Source organism: Lepisosteus platostomus, chromosome 4 (genome assembly GCF_059453375.1).
Source record: "Lepisosteus platostomus isolate fLepPlt1 chromosome 4, fLepPlt1.hap1, whole genome shotgun sequence".
NCBI lineage: Eukaryota > Metazoa > Chordata > Actinopteri > Semionotiformes > Lepisosteidae > Lepisosteus > Lepisosteus platostomus.
The window spans coordinates 10,060,808-10,081,312 of record NC_142614.1 but is presented as its reverse complement, the minus strand read 5'-3'; the positions used below and the strand labels follow the sequence as shown (position 1 = coordinate 10,081,312).

General features: G+C 48.7%; 2 protein-coding genes across 13 annotated transcripts in view; one reads left to right on the top strand and one right to left on the bottom strand.

Moving 5' to 3' along the window:
- The first annotated feature begins 245 nt into the window (after positions 1–245).
- hsd20b2 (hydroxysteroid (20-beta) dehydrogenase 2) lies at positions 246–16,590 on the top strand. 4 transcript variants are annotated; one of them, XR_015935810.1, is made up of 14 exons: positions 247–565; positions 6,385–6,431; positions 6,800–6,875; positions 7,466–7,576; positions 7,991–8,058; positions 8,185–8,229; positions 8,384–8,418; positions 8,536–8,617; positions 8,918–8,983; positions 9,942–10,091; positions 11,019–11,191; positions 11,881–12,131; positions 13,474–13,575; positions 15,622–16,590. XR_015935810.1 is itself a non-coding variant. In XM_088628338.1 (12 exons), the coding sequence occupies exons 1-11, from the start codon at positions 394–396 to the stop codon at positions 11,154–11,156; spliced, it is 990 nt and encodes a 329-aa protein (XP_088484464.1). In that variant the 5' UTR covers positions 246–393; the 3' UTR covers positions 11,157–11,191; positions 15,622–16,590. The 4 variants fall into 4 exon arrangements, 2 of the variants coding, with proteins under 2 accessions (XP_088484464.1, XP_088484462.1); XR_015935809.1 differs by lacking the exon at positions 13,474–13,575; XM_088628338.1 differs by lacking the exons at positions 11,881–12,131; positions 13,474–13,575 and having other exon boundaries at positions 246–565.
- mink1 (misshapen-like kinase 1) overlaps positions 15,257–20,505 on the bottom strand; it is a 44,468-nt gene continuing 39,219 nt past the window's right edge. For 8 of the 9 annotated variants that reach the window (XM_088628318.1, XM_088628323.1, XM_088628319.1 and 5 more), the window contains one exon: positions 15,257–20,322. In XM_088628318.1, the coding sequence (XP_088484444.1) occupies positions 20,239–20,322 (84 nt within the window). In that variant the 3' untranslated portion in view covers positions 15,257–20,238. The remainder of the gene's footprint in view (positions 20,323–20,505) is intronic. The other variant, XR_015935808.1, reaches the window with a different exon arrangement.

Here is a 20,505-nt window from a genome sequence, read left to right as displayed (position 1 = left end):
AAACAGCCCCGCGTTGTCTCCTGGGACCCTTTGACTGAAGGATAATAATAGTCATTAAAAACCTCACGCGCGAGCGGTGACACCTGCAGAAACCCCAGGGACACCGCCAGCCCGGGAGGGGCGTGTCCTGCCACGCCCATCTACGCAGACCCCACCCCTGTCCTCGGTGAGTGGTCGGGATCGGTTGTCTATCACAACGTGGAGCCGATCAGAAAGCGAGAGGGTGGACGGGGGCGGGAGGCAGGCTGTAAGTAGTGAGAACAAGGTGTCCTGTAGTCGTACTTTGACTTCTGAAAGAAACAGGTGTGGCGACAGATCTATTGGAAACGATCCGTCAAAACTTCAAGACCAGAACATTACTCAATTTAATTGTTTTCACCGAAGAACAGTAGGATGTTTTTCGAAGCGGAGTCGGGTCAGTCACTCAAGGTGCTGGCTGCTATAGGCGCTGTCACGGTGACGTTTCAGCTTTTGAAATTGTCTTGGGGTGTCTGGTGCGGTTTCCGTAGTTATGTCTTGTCAGCCTACTGGAAAACCGATCTAAAAATTTATGGACAATGGGCAGGTGAGTCAAAAATGCATTTCTTACTATTAAAAAAAGACCAGAGTGCAGTTATTTTTTCAGAAGGCTTGGCGCTCGCACGGAATTGTAGTTTGTTGAAGTTCAGGTGAATTAATTCGCCCAGTAGGGACCAGTGACCAGGAGCCGGAGAGACCCAGACCGAGAGAGGGAGAATGATCCTACCCTGGTCAGGAAGTGCCGGTCTGCCAGGGATCGGTTCTGCGGTGCTTTGGTGGAGATGTTATTGAGCGCTGACTGTAGACACTAAACGGCTGGAAAAGCAAGGTGTTTGGTGTCAAAGGTTTTAATGGTTAAAAAGAAATTGCTGGTTTCGGACAAAAGTCCATCTTCAGATCCACAGAAAGCGATACAGCGCCTGTGCGGTGAATCTGGTGCTCAAAAGCTCTCCGTGCATGAATCAAATCAAATCAAATCAAAGATTATTTCTCAAATGCACAACAATACAGCGTGCAGCAGTAGTTGCTGGCAATGAAATGTCTTTTTCTGCGAGCTCACAAAAATTACAAGAATCACAAAAATCACAAAAATTAACAAAAACACAAAAAATCACAAAATTGAGGTTACATTTTTGAAATGGAATAAAACTCAATGTGAGTAGAGCTGTTATGTGTCCATGGTGTGTGCAATATATACATGTAGTGCAGTTATGGTGAATATAGTGAGAATTGTGTGTCCATGTAGCCATTACAGTGATTTGCTAAAGAGCTGCAGGTTGGCTGTTGAGCAGTCTTACTGCCTGGAGGTAGAAGCTGTTCCGTAGTCTGTTGGACTTGGACCGAATGCTTCGGTACCGTTAACCGGACGGTAGGAGGGAAAACAGTTTGTGACTGTTGTCTCTATCAGAGTAGTTCAAGTACAGTAGGGGCTGCGTCAGCATGTGTAGGCTGCAACGGAACACGTACAGGTTTATTCCACGCAGAAAAGAGAAGAAAGGAAACTACGTTCCGGCTGTGGACCCTTCTTCGGGTGTGATGCCTCTATTACGTACGAACAGATTCTGATTTTTTTACCACACTTTACTACACTTCACTGTGCTTTTATCCCTTTTCACTGTTCTTTACTGTACTATACTGTATTTTACTGCGATTTCACTGTACTTAACCGTGGTTTTACCCTAACTTTACTGTACTTACTGCAGTTTACTGTGATTGTACACTGATTTCACTGTGGTTTACTACACTTTACTATGGAACAAGTAAAGAGAAGGAAGGAAACACAACGTTTTGGCTGTGCAGTCTTCTTCGGGTGTCTCCTTTCTCCTCTCAGCGTGGAATAAACCTTCTCTTGTTCCTCCTTCCGGTCACTTGTTCCTTTGCAGCCAGTGCATGCTGACACAGCGACTTGAACTACACTCTACTATGCCTTTATCCGGGCGTCACTGTTCTTGTTGCATTACACTGTATTTTTGCTGTGATTTCACTGTAATTAACGGTGCTTTTCCCCCGATTTCACTGTGCCGTACTGCGCTTTACCAGAGCCTCTGTGCTCTGCTGGCGGTGTGATTTGGCTTGGGGACTGAACCCTTCTCACACCTCTCTAGTTGTCTGAGCAGCGGGTGACGTTTCTTGCTTCTGCTTTGGCACCAGAGCTGCTCCACTAATGAGCCACCAGAGTGCTTAGAGATGGTGGACGAAGCTGCCGAGACACCGGGGGATTCTGGGCAGGGTGAGGACAGCCTGTAGAGAAGGATTGTTGCTCCTTCTCAAGAAACCGTGGGGAGGCAGTGGGCCAGAACACGGCGGTGCTCTTGTCCAGCAGTAACATGGTCTTCCAGCCCCGGCCTCCGGCCTGGATTCTAACTGCCTCCAGGAACGAGAAACACTCGTTTGAGTTGAGTTGAGTTGAGTTGAGTTGAGTTGAGGCTTGGTTTTGCCGCAGCCAGTTCAATTAATTTTTAACCTTTAAGGTTAATCTTTTAACCTTAATCGTTAAAAATAAAACTTGACTTAAACAGCCGGTGTTGCTGCAGTCACCTGTTTGCTAGCAGTTCGGCACGCTAAACTGGACACGCTAAACAGGACACGCTAAACAGGACACGTTAACAGGACACTCTTAAAGGAACAGAGGGAGAAGGTGCTCAGTCCCAGGAGAAAATACAGCTTTTACAAACCCGCTGAGGACAGAACCTCTCACTGTAACTCCCTGACCCACTGAGGACAGAACCTCTCACAGAGACTCCTGGACCATGTGCTGTGACTCCTGGACCCGCCTGGTACAGAACCGCTCACTGTGACTCCCGGACCCGTCCAGTACAGAACCATGTGCTGTGACTCCTGGACCCACCTGGTACAGAACCGCTCACTGTGACTCCTGGACCCGTCCAGTATAGAACCACTCACTGTGACTCCTGGACCCGCCTGGTACAGAACCGCTCACTGTGACTCCTGGACCCGTCCGGTACAGAACCATGTGCTGTGACTCCTGGACCCACCTGGTACAGAACCGCTCACTGTGACTCCTGGACCCTTCCAGTACAGAACCATGTGCTGTGACTCATGGACCCGTCCGGTACAGAACCGCTCACTGTGACTCCTGAACCTGTCCAGTACAGAACCATATGCTGTGACTCCTGGACCCACCTGGTACAGAACCGCTCACTGTGATTCCCAGACCCGTATGGGGTGAGAATGAGGAGGGTGGAGCCAGTCCCCTCACTGAGCGCAGAGAGCCCCATTGGACGCGCAGGAGAGTGAGAGACGATTGGAGGAGATGGTCACGTCTCGCACTGACATCACTGCCGGCCCGGCCTGCAGGAGCCTCTGAGAGAACACAAGAACAGGCCATGAGACCCGTACTGCGTGTTAGTAGTGAATTAATCCCAGGACCCCACCGGCTGTTTCTGGAATGAAGCCAGAGTATTGGGTTCAACATGGCTGGGCGTCTTGTTCCCCGCTCCCACCACCCTTTGTGTAAAGAAGTGCCTCTGAACATGAATGTGCTGCACATGCAGGATAAAGGAGCTGAGACTCTTCAGCCTGGAACGTGGGGGACTGTAAGGGGGTGATTCAGGTGATTTAAAGATTACATTATTAATTTACACAGGAAAGTAAGCTACGCGACGTGACTGGATTTGGTGCCGAGTGGAAAAGGCTGTCAGACGAGAGTCAATTCACAACTCGACCCTCATCTTTCACAGCAAACGCTCGTGCACAACCTGACCTTTGACATCGCGCCCTCTCGGGCTGACCCGGGGTCACGGGGGAGTGGGGGCATGTGCGCATGCGGAGCGGTCGGTCAGCTGGGCCTCGTCTTCTTTAGCCTCCTTCTGTCGGATCTTCTGAGGAGAAATACTACAGTTGTGAGTGTAAACGATTCGCGGTCCCAGTGGGTTGTAAAAACACTGGAGTTGCGGTTTCACTGACTGACGTCACGGAGATAAAACGGGCGTGAACTCCGCGTGATGTATGGAAAAAACTGAGCTTACTGTGTGCTGACTCCTAAATGCCTATGGCAGCGTATTGATTTGTGTGGTTTTTCTGTTACCTTACATTTTTTAATACCTTTTTTTCCTTGTTCTTACTATTTGATGTTCAATGAAAGTTTGAAAACAAAGAGAGAACGCACTCCGCTCGCGAGCCGGGCCCGTGACTGGCGTGCACGCGCGCCGCCGCTGCCCGAGAGGGATCGCGCGGGACAGGACGAGGGGCGAGGCTGGAGACAGACGGAGAGAGAGATTTTATATAGAGATAGTTTAATATGTGAATGTTTCATGATTGTGTCTTGATTGTAAATGCCTGTGGATTTTTGTTTTGTGTTAATTGTATTTGTTTTGCTTTGGCAACACTGATTTTACTCGCTGGTCATGAAAGCGCCTTGAATTGAACTGAGAGAGATAAGAGAGACGAGTTCAGAGCGGAGGGCTGGAGAGGGAGGGAGATAGGAGGCAGAAAAAAGAGGATCTAAAGATAGAGAGGGCATGAAAAGTACTTTCTTCTGACTGGTGAGACAACAATGCCTCTTATTATATATCTTGGTTGTTAATAATAATAATAATATAATCATCATCAAGTTATTATGCTGAGTGTCTGTAAATGTTTAACTAATGTGATTCATGAGTCATGCCAATAGCAGTCTTTCAGTTTGCACTTCAGAGATTAGTCGGAGAGTGAGAAAGGGAGAGGGGTGAATACTCTTTGTGAGATCTGATAAACGAGAGTTTATGTTTCTACTTTGTTCTTGCATGTGACAGCTCGCAAGTGAGGGTGAAAACAGCAACCAAAACTCCTACCGCCCTGCTGAGCCAAGAGCTGAGCCCAAAACAGAGCCCCCTGAGCCAGCTGGTCCTGAGGCTCACTGACCTGAGCCACACCAACACCAGCCAGCCTCAGGACAGCACTGCTAGAGCACCACAACCCAGACTCAACCACATCACAGCACAGATCAAACAGCAATATCTCACACACTGGGACACACACACACAAACACAACATAAACTGGAATGCTTAAGAACCCTAAACAGACAATATACACTAGCCGAATATTTGACCAAGATAAGAAAAAGCAAAGAGAAACGGACCCTGACGAAGTACAGGCTCAGTGACCACAGTCTGGCCATAGAAACTGGGCAACACAGGCAGACCTGGCTGCCCAGAGAGGACAGGCTGTGCTCCCACTGCCAGTGGGAAGAAATAGAGACAGAGGTGCACTTCCTACTGCACTGTGACAGATACTCTGGGATTAGAGAAACATTCTTCCCGAAATTCAGAAATCTAGTCCCAGAGTTCCCACACCTGCCAGAATCACAACAGGTCCCAGTCCTACTGGGAGAGGGAGGAGGGAACTCAGTTGAACTGGCAGCCCAGTATGTGATCTCCTGTCACAGCCTGAGGAACGGGGAGCCTGTCTCCCAATAATGCTCAATATGTTTATAGTATATGTAAATATTTTATGATATGTCTCTGTTGTAGATGTCTGTAATATGTCTGTAGATTTTATTTTACTTTTATTTGTTGTTTTGTTTCATGTGAATTTTATTATTTTTATTTGCTTTGGCAACACTGATTGTACCCATCGGTCATGCTAATAAGAGATTGAGTGTCTGAGTGTGTGACTATGAGAGTATGTGACTGTGAGATTGAGAGTCTGAGTGTGTGACTATGAGAGTATGTGACTGTGAGATTGAGAGTGTCTGAGTGCGTGAGATTGAGAGTGTCTGAGTGCGTGAGATTGAGAGTGTCTGAGTGCGTGAGATTGAGAGTGTCTGACTGTGTGAGATAGAGAGTGTCTGACTGTGTGAGATAGAGAGCCTGACTGAGATAGAGTCTGAGTGTGTGACTACGAGAGTACGTGACTGTGAGTGTCTGACTGTGTGAGATTGAGAGTGCGTGACTGTGTGAGATTGAGAGTGTCTGAGTGCGTGAGATTGAGAGTGTCTGAGTGCGTGAGATTGAGAGTGTCTGAGTGCGTGAGATAGAGAGTGTCTGACTGTGTGAGATAGAGAGCCTGACTGAGATAGAGTCTGAGTGTGTGACTACGAGAGTACGTGACTGTGAGTGTCTGACTGTGTGAGATTGAGAGTGCGTGACTGTGTGAGATTGAGAGTGTCTGACTGTGTGAGATTGAGAGTGCGTGACTGTGTGAGATTGAGAGTGTCTGACTGTGTGAGATTGAGAGTGCGTGACTGTGTGAATGCCATGAGAGTGGGATTTTCCCAGAGGTTAGAGTCTGGCCTGTGAGATTGGGATTGTCCTGGAGGTTAGAGCACACACCGTGCCAGTGGGATTTTCCCGGAACAGCAGGAGCCTCCAGGGCTGTACTGCTCCAATGATAATCCTGTTCCTGCTGTTGTTGTTGTTTGGCAGTGGTAACCGGAGCAACCTCGGGGATAGGGAAGGCCTACGCCATCGAGGTGAGCATCCCCTTCAACAAGACAACGAGAGCAAGCGCTGAGGATAAACTGAGAGAGACAGACACTGAGAGAGACACTGAGACAGACACTGAGAGAGACACTGAGACAGACAGAGACAGACAGAGAGATAGGCTGACAGACACTTTTGTCCCTGCCTGCCTGGCTGTTTCTGTGTGTGTGTTTCTGTGTTTGTGTATCCGTGTCTTTATGTGTATCCGTGTGTTTAGCCATGTCTCAGTCTTTCATGATCTGTTCCAGATATGAATCACAGTGAAGGTGGGAATGTGGAATTCAGTTTGGAAGTGACTTGAGTGTGAATGTCTGTGTGGGAACCGGAGTGAGCTTGAACTGTGCTGTGTTTTGGTCAGCTTGCCAGAAGGGGTCTGGACCTGGTTCTGATCAGCAGGTCGGAAAAGAAGCTAATGGCCGTGGCAGCACACATAGGTGAGGGGGGCTGGGGGAGAGAGGGGATGATGGGAAGACAGAAGGAGGGGAGGGAAGGGGGGATGATGGGGAGACAGAGGGGGGGGAGGGGGGATGATGGGGAGACGGAGGGAAAGGGGGGGAGGGGGGGATGATGGGGAGACAGGGAGGGAAAGGGAGGGAGGGATGATGGGGGGATGAAGGGAGGGGAGGGGGGGGATGATGCGGAGACAGAGGGAGGGGAGGGGGGATGATGGAGGGAGGGAAGATGGGGAGACGGAGGGAAAGGAGGGGGGGGATGATGGGGAGACGGAGGGAAAGGGAGGGAGGGATGATGGGGGGATGATGCGGAGACAGGGAGGGGAGGGGGGATGAGGGGAGGGTGGGATGATGAGGGGATGAAGGGAAGGGAGGGGAGGGGAGGGGAGGGGGGGAGGATGATGAGGGGATGGAGGGAGGGAAGATGGGGATGATGGGGAGACGGAGGGAAAGGAGGGGGGGATGATGGGGAGACGGAGGGAAAGGAGGGGGTGGATGATGAGGGGATGGAGGGAGATGGGTGAAGGAGTGTGGGAGTGGGAAGAGGATAGAAGGACCTGTCTGTCTTTCAGAGGCCCAGTTTGGCCGACAGACACGCGTCATCCAGGCAGACTTCACTGAGGGGGCCCCCATCTACCCTGGTATAAGTGAGCAACTGACTGGGCTGGAGATCGGCATCCTGGGTCAGTACTCAACCCTGCTGCTGCTGCTGATCACACCTGACTGTACTGTAGACACTGCTAGAGCCACTGCTGTCCCTCTCCTCTCACACTCCTCCTGAATTCACCAGCACACACACACACTGTCACACCTGACTGTACTGTAGACACTGCTAGAGCCACTGCTGTCCCTCTCCTCTCACACTCCCCCTGAATTCACCAGCACACACACACACTGTCACACCTGACTGTGCTGTAGACACTGCTAGAGCCACTGCTGTCCCTCTCCTCTCACACTCACCCTGAATTCACCAGCACACACACACTGTCACACCTGACTGTACTGTAGACACTGCTAGAGCCACTGCTGTCCCTCTCCTCTCACGCTCCCCCTGAGATAAATTTGCTTCTCTTTAAATATCCCTCCCTATCTCATAGTGAACAACGTTGGGATGAATTATGCTGGAATGCTGGTTCACTTCTTGGATGTTCCCAATCCTGAACAGGTAAGTCCTGCTCACAGTATAGGGGACACTTTAGAGTGCGCAATGCTGGGTGACTCTATTACTGTGCTCTCTGTCTCTGTGTGACTCTCTGTTCAGTGTTACTGACTCTCCACTGTTTTCTTGCAGAGAATAAGTGATGTCATCAGCTGCAACATCTTGTCAGTCACACAGGTGGGTCCTGTCTGTGTAATTCTGTCTCCCTGCCTGCGACTGGATTTCTCTGTGTCTGACTGTCTCACTGTATAATTCCTGCCTGATCCCCTGTCTCTCTCTGTCAGCCTGCCATCATGGTTGCCTCTCTGACTGCCTTTCTGTCTTTCTGCAGATGACCAGAATCATTCTTCCACAGATGGTTGAGAGGTACTTTAAGGAATCATATATTTCTATGCAAGAATAAATATCTGAACTTTGGTCATGTAGAAGAGGTCTGGCCAGCCAGAACAAGACGTGTTTCTGTCTCTCACTGTGTCCACACAGAGGTCGAGGTTTGATCATTAACCTCTCATCAGAAGCAGCTTCTGAGCCCCAGCCAATGCTCACACTCTACTCCGCCACCAAGGTGAGGCGCTGTACACACCTTCTCACCCCAGAGTGACAGAGTGTTAATGGACTGTAGTGTCCAGTGTGTCTGTATTAACCCATCTCTCTCTCGGTGCAGTGTTAATGTACCGTAGTGTCCAGTGTGTCTGTATTAACCCCTCTCTCTCTCTCAGTGCAGTGTTAATGTACTGTAGTGTCCAGTGTGTCTGTATTAACCTCTCTCTCTCAGTGCAGTGTTAATGGACTGTAGTGTCCAGTGTGTCTGTATTAACCCCTCTCTCTCAGTGCAGTGTTAATGTATTGTACTGTCTTGTTACAGATCTTCATTACCTATTTCTCCAGGGGTCTGAATGCAGAATACAGGTCTCGTGGTATTACAGTGCAGGTGAGCCATCACACAGGAGTCACAGTACAGACCCTCATCTCTTTCTGCTGTATTTGCCTCCCTGCATAGGTTTAATAAGAATAATTGTAATGATTTATTTTATATGGCACCTTTTATCATGCACTGTGTCAGGACAGTGTACAATACAACAGAGACAGTTTTTCACAAATCCATAGAGTAAATTAAACAGTGAGGCGAGTTTTAAGACAGGGTTTGAATTTACAGAGTGATGAGATATTTAAAGAGCTGAGAGATTGTTTCACAGTGTTGGAGCCACTGGAAAGACAGCTTGATTTTCTAGGCTCTCACTGCATCACAGAATCTCCTCTACATTCCAAACTCCGTAACTCTCCCAGAGTCCTCTCATGTCTCCCAGTCCAGAGCCCAGAATCCGCTAGGCTCTCCTAGGATTGTTCAGTGCCTCCCATAGTTCCCCAGTATCTTGAGGTCTCTCAGGGTCTTTTTGAGTTTCCCAGCGTCTCCCAGGTCACTCAGAGTGTCCCAGCATCTCCCAGGTCACTCAGAGTGTCCCAGGTCACTCAGAGTGTCCTAGTCTCTCCCAGGTCAGTCAGAGTGTCCCGGCCTCTCCCAGGGCATTCTGAATGTCCCATGTCGCCCAGGGTGTTCCTGTGTCTCCCGGGGTGTCCCAGTGCTTGGAGCCTCTCAGTGGGAGGTGCAGGAGGGCCAGAGTGTGAAGAGCAGGGGGCTGTGTGGGGGCTCATGGGGGACCAGGGCCCTGATGGAGTGTCTTCAGGTGGATTCTGAAATCCACTGGGAGCCTGTGCTGGGAAGAAGAACCTGAGAAATTCAGAGAAATGTGGAAAAAAACTAAAGCAGTTCAATAGCCTTTAGGAAATAGAGGGTTCTGGAGGGGGGGAGACCGGAGCAGCAGTGTGTGGGCAAGGCCTCTGTGTGTGACCCTCCACCTGTCCTCCTCTCCCTCTTTCCCTGCTGCCAGTGTGTTGCCCCCTTCATGGTCTCCACCAACATGACCCACAACATGCCTCCCAGCATGCTGGTGAAGGACGCGGGCGATTTTGCACGGGAGGCGCTCAGCACAGTGGGGCACAGCACCTTCACCAGCGGCTGCCTGTCTCACGCCCTGCAGGTAAGACTTAGCAAACAGTAAGACGCTACCAGTGTGTCTGTTGTAACCCCCCTCTCTCTCTCAGTGCAGTGTTAATGGACTGTAGTGTCCAGTGTGTCTATATTAACCCCTCTCTCTCAGTGCAGTGTTAATGGACTGTAGTGTCCAGTGTGTCTGTATTAACCCCTCTCTCTCAGTGCAGTGTTAATGGACTGTAGTGTCCAGTGTGTCTGTATTAACCCCTCTCTCTCAGTGCAGTGTTAATGGACTGTAGTGTCCAGTGTGTCTGTATTAACCCCTCTCTCTCTCAGTGCAGTGTTAATGTACTGTAGTGTCCAGTGTGTCTGTATTAACCCCTCTCTCTCTCAGTGCAGTGTTAATGGACTGTAGTGTCCAGTGTGTCTGTATTAACCCCTCTCTCTCTCAGTGCAGTGTTAATGGACTGTAGTGTCCAGTGTGTCTGTATTAACCCCTCTCTCTCTCAGTGCAGTGTTAATGGACTGTAGTGTCCAGTGTGTCTGTATTAACCCCTCTCACTCAGTGCAGTGTTAATGGACTGTAGTGTCCAGTGTGTCTGTATTAACCCCTCTCTCTCTCAGTGCAGTGTTAATGGACTGTAGTGTCCAGTGTGTCTGTATTAACCCCTCTCTCTCTCAGTGCAGTGTTAATGGACTGTAGTGTCCAGTGTGTCTGTTTTAACCCCTCTCTCTCTCAGTGCAGTGTTAATGGACTGTAGTGTCAAGTGTGTCTGTATTAACCCCTCTCACTCAGTGCAGTGTTAATGGACTGTAGTGTCCAGTGTGTCTGTATTAACCCCTCTCTCTCTCAGTGCAGTGTTAATGGACTGTAGTGTCCAGTGTGTCTGTATTAACCCCCCTCTCTCTCAGTGCAGTGTTAATGGACTGTAGTGTTCAGTGTGTCTGTATTAAGCTCTCTCTCTCCCTGCAGCACATCGCTCTGTCCATCTTCTTCCCTGGATGGTACCGGCTGTCCAGCCTGTGCATGAGACTGACGGAGAGCTACGCCAGCAGCACGCGGCAGTCGATTGAGGAGATGATGGTTCAAGCAGCTAAGAAAGAGGAGTGATGGAGGGAGTGCAGGAGGCCGGCTGGAGCCTTGGGGTGAGACTGGCTCACCTGCACGAGTTCTGCAAGGGCATCGCGATCGCGGCAGGATAGTGGGGAGGGGCTGAGGTGGGTAGGGGGGGTTCGGGTTCAGTGCCCAGATGGCTGACTCCAGGAGCTGCACTCGGGTCGCTCCGGTCGATGCCCTTCTGAATGAATGCTCTCCCAGCCTGCCACTGGGAGTGAGGATGAGCTCTGTGTTCGAGATCATGGTGATGGGATGTGAGGCCAGTGGGAGCAGTCCTGATCCTGCAGGACTGGTGCGTCTTTTGGGTGTCCCTCCTTTTCTGCTCTTATCAGCTTCAGCTGCGTGGAGGAGAGTTGGGGAGCCCAGCACTAGGAGCCGCCCCTCCCCCCCCAGGACAAGCAGAAGACACCTTCAAACTTTCGACCAGCCTGGACTGAGTCGTGACTAGGTGGTCGGATGCCAGGGTAGTCCTGGCTTACTGTGCAATAGCACCACCCTGGTGGCGGGCTGGTGGTCTAGGAGGCCCTGCTTTATGAGGTCTGGATCTGCCCAGTGCAAGAGACCAAATCCTTACAATTATTCCGCTAGAGGTATGCACTGAGATTAAGAAACTCAATAAACTATCCTCAAGAGCGGTGCTTTTTAATGAAGCTTAGGATCTTCATCAATTCATCAGTTTCCCTTTGGGATCAATAAAGTCTTATCTATCTCTCTCTAGTTATTAGTGCTGCACACGCCCAGTCTGGGAGCCTCAACTGTGTTTCTTACGCTTCGGCCCTCTTCCTCGAACCCTGTGACTGCACACAGGGGAGAGTGACTCCTGCTAAGCCCCGCCCACCCTGCTGCCCCTCAAGCCAATCACAGGCTGAAACACATCACAGGTTCCTCCACCCTTTCCCAGAGGATCAGCGCAGATTGGAGGACAGTGGTGTCCCTCACCGACTGCCCTGTGTGCCTGCACATGTCCAGGTGGGGGCGCCGCACCACTTAGAGCTCTTACTGTCTATCCCAGTCTATCGTCTCTGGTGCTCAGGCAGGGTTGCCACTGCTTGGGAAATCCCAGTCACACGAGTTGTTTCCCCCGGGGGGGTGTCTGAACTTTGATCTGATGTATGGTGTGGTGGTGGTGATGGAAATAAGGATGTAAGCTCTTCCAGCTGGGATAAGAAACGACACCACTAGACTGGTAAGTATAGGGAAGAGCAGACAGCTGGATGGAATGACTCAGCGCTGGGCTGGTGGGAGGAGTGAACAGCAGAAGAGAGCAGGGGAGGAAGACCAACAAGACGGAAGACACCAGGAGGGAGAGTAATGTTTGACATCACATGAACACTCATCACTATCAGATCTGTAGCCGCTCTAAAGCCACTTGTTTTAGCTAATCTGCATCTTCACGCATTTTCATCAGAAGAGGAGTCATGAACAAAAAAAAAAAAATCAGTTTTTCTTTAATTTGTTTTGGACATTTTACACTGCTAGATGACAAAAAAAACAATTCCTTTATTCTTAAAATCTATGTGTCTAAATCATTATCTGTTGATGGTGAATCTTTTAAAAATCCTTGAAGACATTTTTTTGTCTTGCATTTGTTTTCCTCATGTACAAACAGTGGAAGCTGGTATTATCACTATGTTGTGTGCCATTAAAAAAACTGTTTCAGTAACCTGTGCTGGAGAAAAGGACACTATTTCCTCCAGAAATACATTAGCAAGGTGGGAGACGCAATAATCCAAGTCACAGCTTCATAGAGAACTGGTGTGCTATGCTGTCTGTTGGGGTTTGACCTTTTATTTGGATTCCTCATTTTCAGGGAGGAGTTTGGTGCAAATTGAATGTTGGAAACATTTATATATAATCACAATATTTTGTGAATCCTGCCTGCTCAAACTGTCCACGTGGGTGCTATCAATTAGCCTCATTTTTCACAGCCCAAACTAGATTTTAACAAATTACCATTACAGGAACTCCTATCTGATCTCTCTCAAACTATACATATAATTTCTGAGCAGACCCAGAAGGTGTTTGTTTGAATCCACTTTTCTGCATGAAAATGCATGCACGGGCTCCTGTTCTGGACATTAATTTCATGTGCAGCTGACATTGGATTTGTCCACTTGAAATTGGACATGTGGGCTGGATCCTTTTCTTGCCGAAATATCCAATTTCAGCATCTTGGCAGAGGGAACAATCAAACCAGGCCAATACCCCTCGGTAAATGTTGTAGCTCATGATTCCTCAACAATTCCCAACAAGGGCTCCAGAATCCACATCCCAGACCGGACATAACAGATCCTGTCCTTTTTCACACTAGGCAGAACTCTGACAGGCCGAAAAGCTATTTCCAGTGGGGTGTTCTTGTGATGTGGACGCCACTAAACTGCTTTTTCCCAGCATCTTTATTCTGAAGGAGCAAGTGTGTGTCAGAGATCTCTGTCTGCCGCCGTTGGAGATTCTGTTTCTTCCCTGAACCCCTGGACTTCCCCACAGGGTGGCCATGTCACCAGTAACCATGCCTCTCTTAACAGCAGACCCAAAGGACAGAGTTAATAATAATAATTGCTTACACTTATATAGCGCTTTTCTGGACACTCCACTCAAAGGTAATGGGGACTCCCCTCCACCACCACCAGTGTGCAGCCCCACCTGGATGATGCGACGGCAGCCATAGTGCACCAGTACACTCCCCATACACCTGCTATCAGTGGGGAGGAGAGCAGAGTGATGAAGCCAGTTCATAGATGGGGATTATTAGAAGGCCATGATTGGTAAGGGCCAATGGGAAACTTGGCCAGGGTTACACCCCTACTCTTTTCGAGAAATGCCCTGGGAATTTTAATGACCACAGAGAGTCGGGAGAGAGCCTCGGTTTTACGTCTCATCAGGACAACACCTGTTTACAGTACAGTGTCCCTGTCACTATACTGGGGCATTAGGACCCACATGGACCGCAGGGTGAGCGGCCCCTGCTGGCCCCACTAACACCTCTTCCAGCAGCAGCCTTAGCTTTCCCAGGAGGTCTCCCATCCAGGTATTGACCAGGCTCACGCCTACTTACCCTCAGTGGGCTGCCAGCTGGGAGTTGCAGGGTGATATGGCTGCTGGCTAAGCAGTTGAGTTGGGGCTTCTTTTATAGCCGTTTCCCAGCTGCTCTAGACGAGCAGCTTGCTCCAAGCGGTACTACTGGCCTCATCTGAATGCTTTTACCTGCACTGTACAGTGTAGTAGATTATTCATGCAGTAGTAATATCTCACATGCTGCACAGCCCTCTTCTGTTCAACATATAATAGAAAACACACTGCAGACATAACAGGAATCTGAAACCCTGTCGAAGGTGTTGTGAAACAGAGATGACGTGTATCACACAATACAAAACACAAAACAGAGCAGGCACAAACACTGCAGGACCCAGAAGTGTGAGCGGTGCATTGTTTTAAATTCAGGTGTGAAAGAGTTTTCTACAGACAGTGTGAAATGCACAGTTAAGCACTGACTGGATTAAACCCTCGCACAGTCAGCAGGCGTCTGTACACCAGTGAAGAACTGAGGATGAGGAAGCCCCCCATGTACATGAGATGACAAAACGCCCTCAGTCAGGTTTTCACTCCTGTTACCCCTGAGCCTCTGCAGCTCCTGTGCTCAGTCTTGGGTGTCCAACGTAAAGAGGAGCCCCAGATCATGTACTGAGACTCGAAGTCCTGATCCAAAAAGAAGAGCTGTAGATCACTATTGCACAGAGCAATAAGAGTAATTGTACTGCAACTGGGTTTCTGTCTGTCTAAATATTTCCTGCCCGATTCCGTCTCTCTCAGTGCAGTGTTAATGTACTGTAGTGTCCAGTGTGTCTGTATTAACCCCTCTCTCTCTCAGTGCAGTGTTAATGGACTGTAGTGTCCAGTGTGTCTGTATTAACCCCTCTCTCTCTCAGTGCAGTGTTAGTGTACTGTAGTGTCCAGTGTATCTGTATTAACCCCTCTCTCTCAGTGCAGAGTTAATGTACTGTAGTGTCCAGTGTGCTGTTGTAATCCATGTGTATATGCATTGTTAGAACTGTGGTGTTTTAAGAGTTATGTGTATATAAAAAAAAACAATCAAACATTTTCAACATATATATTTTTCATTTTTCTGCATAAATATCTTAAGACTGGTGCGTTTAACACAATCGTTAAAGTATCCCCTCCAAAAAAAATCAAAGAACTAAAAACAATTACATTAAAAAAGATTTCTTCTTTACTACAAAGTTTTTTTCTGGTTTTAAAAAAGAAAGGATATCAACTTTCACCTTTGACCTCTGTCCTGGCTCACAACAGAACATCAAAAAAGATTTTTTTTAAAATAAAGAAAACAGAAAACGCCATATATCCATTCACATAAGATTGTAAACTTACAAAATATCAAGCTTAATTTGTATTAATATATATATATATCTATGTCATTATCTCTTTTCTCTTTTCATTACAGCAGTTTGCAGAGATCATTTCGAAATCCATCATTTACATTCAACACTGGCCAGGCCTGGGCTCCACGGCTCCCACCGGGCGCACAAGACGGCGCAGACAGGCAGACAAGAGTTACCCCAAATTGGAAAAAAAAAAACACATCACAAATTCCAAGACCTTTCCCAGGCTAGGGCAGGGACTGGGTCCAGAATTCCTGACGGCAGGACTGATTCTGATTCCATCCCAGCCAGGCCAGTTTCCTTTCTTCCTCTAAGGTCTTGGGCTCCAGTAAGCTTCAGTTAGTTTGCAGAGCGACTGGCGACTGGCGAACGGCCCTGTGCAATGTCACTCGGCTGGGGGTATAAAAGAATCTTATTGCTCTGGCTCCAGGACGGTGCAACGCCTGCCCAGCTCTGGATTTCATTGCTTATTTGAGTTAATTCATTACAGTAGATAATAATCTGAAGCCACTATTATGCTGGTGGCGGACAAGGTCTTGTCACCTGCAGGACTTCAGCACTGCCGGGACTGAACTTGCTCATCACTGCCCTGGGCGTCCCAGACTATGAGAAGGGTGAACTGCTCTTTCACATGACCTCAGGATCAGATTCAAGGAATTGATTCAAGCCTGGGACCCGAAGAGCTTCTTTCGAATTTAAGACAGGCCCATCTTGTCTGCCTGTCCATCGGTCCATCCCTCGCCACCCCCCCACCCCCCCCCTCGCCACAGCACGGAAGAGCTGGAGCTGATCCAGTCAGATTGCATCCCCCCCTCTCCCAGGGAAAACTCGGGAAGAAGCGACATCACTCTATGTCCCCGTGTAGAACGATCTCTTCAAGCCAAAGCAGAGACAGGGCACTCAGTTACCGTATATACCTCCGTGTGGCCTGCACCCCCCACCCCACCCCAAAACCTTTGTGCTTCTTATTTTGTAAAAAAAACCCACAAATCTCTCGTTAAAAAACAATACTTCACTTCTTTTTAAAAATATCTGCAGTGTCTCTCTCTGTGCATGAGCGCCGGGCCTCTGCTGCTGCTGGCCTGGCCAGTCTCTGATTGTCCTTCCTCATGGCCCTGCTGAGTAACGCTGATTAACGGCTGATGGGCCGGTGCCGCACACAGACAGCGCAGCGCGCTGGCTCCCTGGAGACGGCTACGGCTGTGACGCGGGACAGCAGAGGACCCAGTCAGGGCCGGGGGCAGGAGAGGCTGCCCCCTGCACAGCCGCCCAGTCTCTCCCAGTCAAATCCAACCGCCACTTCCACCCTGTCCGCAATCCGTCACTATTCCATTCTGGAATTAAGGCTAATTTATTCCTGGACTCTTACTGTATACGGGGGCAATATATACACATATATACACTCAAACATCTGCAAAAATAGTACAGTGCTTTTCCAGAGTGTTGGGTGTGACTCCTGTCAAAGCTCGAGACTGGGAACGATCACATGGTTTTGGAACCAGCAGGCTGTGTTACCGGCGTTAGCAGACTTCTTTCATTCTGGACACACTACAGGTCACAAGGTCAGGAGACTGGAGCTCCTGAAGGAACTCAGGGCATTGGCTTCAGCAGCATGGTGGGGTAACATGCCTCACGCTCCCACCACTCTTTGTGTAAATGAGCACATCTATGTGGGGAGGGGGGGAGCTCTCATCCCGCATTGCACTGTGTGCTGTACGTTGCAGAGAAAGGCAGCAACGACACAAAAACACAATCCCTGCCGGGGGACCACAGCGCTGTCCCTGTGGCTTGTCAGCTCCGCCAGCGGGCCGGGGGGGTGACGTTCTTGCCCAGCACGAGGGTCGCAGTGGGGAGCCAAGTGCATTGAGTGGGCAGGGAATTTCAAACTGGGACTCAAACGAGGAGGAACATTTTTAAAACAAAATGACCGAGTGGCTATCCTGCGCTCTGCCTGCCACATACCATGGATTCTGGTTATCAGAGCAGAGCAGAAGTGCAAATTTAGTTTACAATCTGTTCGGTGTTTTAGAAACATATAGGCACCTCTCTGTGTATCTAGTCTACCGTTCTAGTGCATTTCTTCAGATCTAAGGCTTTATAAATTTAAATCCATAGATATGTACAAACATTACCTCATTTCTTTTCTAATAAATCAAATCGGAGTCTTCTTTTCGACGCAGGTATATACGGTATCCTGAACTTTGGTCTGGAACATAATTGTTCCTTTTTGATGCAGGCTCTTGTTTGACCATTATTTAAAACATATTAATTACAGGGTAAAGGGTAATGTTTCCTCTCACGTACAAAGAGAGAACAGTAAACAGGCTTTACAGAACTGACTGCACTGTGATCTTGATTAGTTAATAACAGATTATAACCAAACGTCCACTGACAGAGACAGAGCAGTCTGAATCACTCCAGACTTTACTTGATCTTGATTAGTTATTAACAGATTATAACCAAACTCCAACTGCCAAGGACAGGGCAGTCTGAGTCACTCCAGACTTGACTGCAGAGGACTGTGCTGATTTACTGTGAGCTTGGAAGTTGTTACAGCTTATAATCAGACTCCCACTGACAGTGACAGAGCAGTCTGATTCACTCCAGCCTTTACAGTGGTCTTGATAAGTTATTAACAGATTATAACAAGCCTTCCACCGACAGTGACAGTGCAGTCTGGGTCATCCCAGACTTTAATGCACAGCATAGTACTGACTTTACTTTCAACTTGATTAGTTCTGTTTTCTGTGAGTGTAGGCAGTGTTTAACAGACTGGAATCAGACCCCACTGACACTCATATTTCAAAGCAGTCTGAACTTCTCCTTTACCAGCTTCTTGCCAGATTTAAATAACTAAATGAACGATTGCTCCATCTTCAGTTTCTGGCAATACCAATGCTTTTAAATTTAACAATATACAACAAAGAGTTTTTCTAAGAGAAAGCACTATTTACACAAGTGTTTTTTTATGAGCGGGGCAAAATTAATTATTCCCCATTTTGCTCAGTTTTGCCGTCTCTGCCCCTCCCCCAAATCACCTCACCACAACAAGCCCCTCACCCAACACATCTCCTGAAATTTGTAGTGTTTTAAGCAACTATTTACAGTATTTTACAACCTGTAGGCCTGCCAGGTGAGGGGGGACTACAGGTACCAGAAGTCCCTGCAACAGAAGTTGAAAGGAAACAGAAATGTGGGAGGAGTCTCAGAAAGAACACTCTGACCGGGCCACCAAACCAGAAAGGGCTTGGGGTTCAGAGAGACAGACAGACAGAGGGCAGAGGGAGAAGGAGACAGGCAGAGAGCAGTGCAGACAGAGAGAGAAGGAGACAGGCAGAGAGCAGTGCAGACAGAGAGAGAAACAGAGGGAGAAGGAGACAGGCAGAGAGCAGTGCAGACAGAGAGAGAAACAGAGGGAGAAGGAGACAGGCAGAGAGCAGTGCAGACAGAGAGAGAAGGAGACAGGCAGAGAGTAGTGCAGACAGAGAGAAACAGAGGGAGAAGGAGACAGGCAGAGAGCAGTGCAGACAGGCAGAGGGGGAAGAGAGAAAAGTGACACGATGGGGGAGGAACAGAGCAGGGAGTACAGGACAGAGAAAGAAAGTGTTGGGAGGAAGAGACACAGGAACACCTGGAAGAGTGGGGTCCCTCTCCTCTTCCATCCCCCCTCCTCCAACAGAGCAGACAGCCACCCCAAAAACTGGAAATCAACACCAAGCAAAAACAGAAACCCCAGCTGACAGCAATATTAATAACAGCAAGCAGACCGAACCGCCTGAAAATCAGATAAAAAAATAACAGCCGACACCGCATTCAAATTCCTTTAGGAAGAAAAAAGCAAAATGTAAAAATATATTCGGGGGCAGAGCGAGAGATAGTTAGGGAGCAATTGCAACAGGAGAAGGCAGAGCAAAATGAAACCACATCTAAGTAAAGATAGTTTAAATACAAAAAATACAGCTTTGACTCAATATGTTTAAATGTTACTCTATGAATTGGGAATGAAGCAAACTGGAATCGCTTTCGGTTTTGGACTGAACCACCCTTAATGGTTATTACTGCTCCTCAACCCCATTCTCTCCCTACAAAAAAAGAAAAAAATACTGACCAGCCGGTCAAGCAAGAGACAGAGAGACGGCACACCTCCTCAGCCAGTTACAGCAGCGCAGGCACACTCCTTACCACAGGGGGGCGACAGAGAGAACAGCTGGACCTGCCCTCTCCTTCCTGAGCTCTGAGACACAACAGTTTCACTCACCGGGACATCCTATGCTGCATTCTGACAGCCTGTCCTGGGTCTTCAATCGATACAATTAATCAATTAATGTCAGTTGGACAGGATGTCAACTCTTTGTGTCGATCGTCCAATTAAGACAACAATTAGCAAACCTGTTGTATAGTTCAGGAATGAAAGTCCAGAATTATCCAGTCTGTCTGCAGCTCTTGGTGCTCTCAACTGCCTGCGTCCCCCTCACACTCTCACTATTTTACAAACAAATTGGGGATCCCCCCCGTAGGACACACAAAGAGAAATCTTGAACACCCCCCATCCCCCCCGTCACCCAAACCCTATCCCTGCCTCCATGTCTGAGCCAGAGTCTGTACGGGACCCTGCTGGCAGGCCGTCAGGCAGGCAGGCAGACAGACAGGGACAGACGGGGACAGACGGCCGTCTCCGTTCACCAGTTCATGATGCAGTTCCTGTTCAGGGTCATGAAGTAAACCTGGCTGCTGCCTCCTGAGCGCACTGAGGCAAAGAACACCTGCAGACAGAGGGACAAGGGGAGGGACAGATGACAGAGGGGGACAAGGAGAGAGACAAGGAGAGGGACAAGAAGAGAGACAGAGGGGCACAAGGAGAGAGACAAGAAAGACAGAGGGGCACAAGGAGGGACAAAAGGGGACAGAAGGGGACAAGGACAAGGAGAAAGAGGAGAGACAGAAGG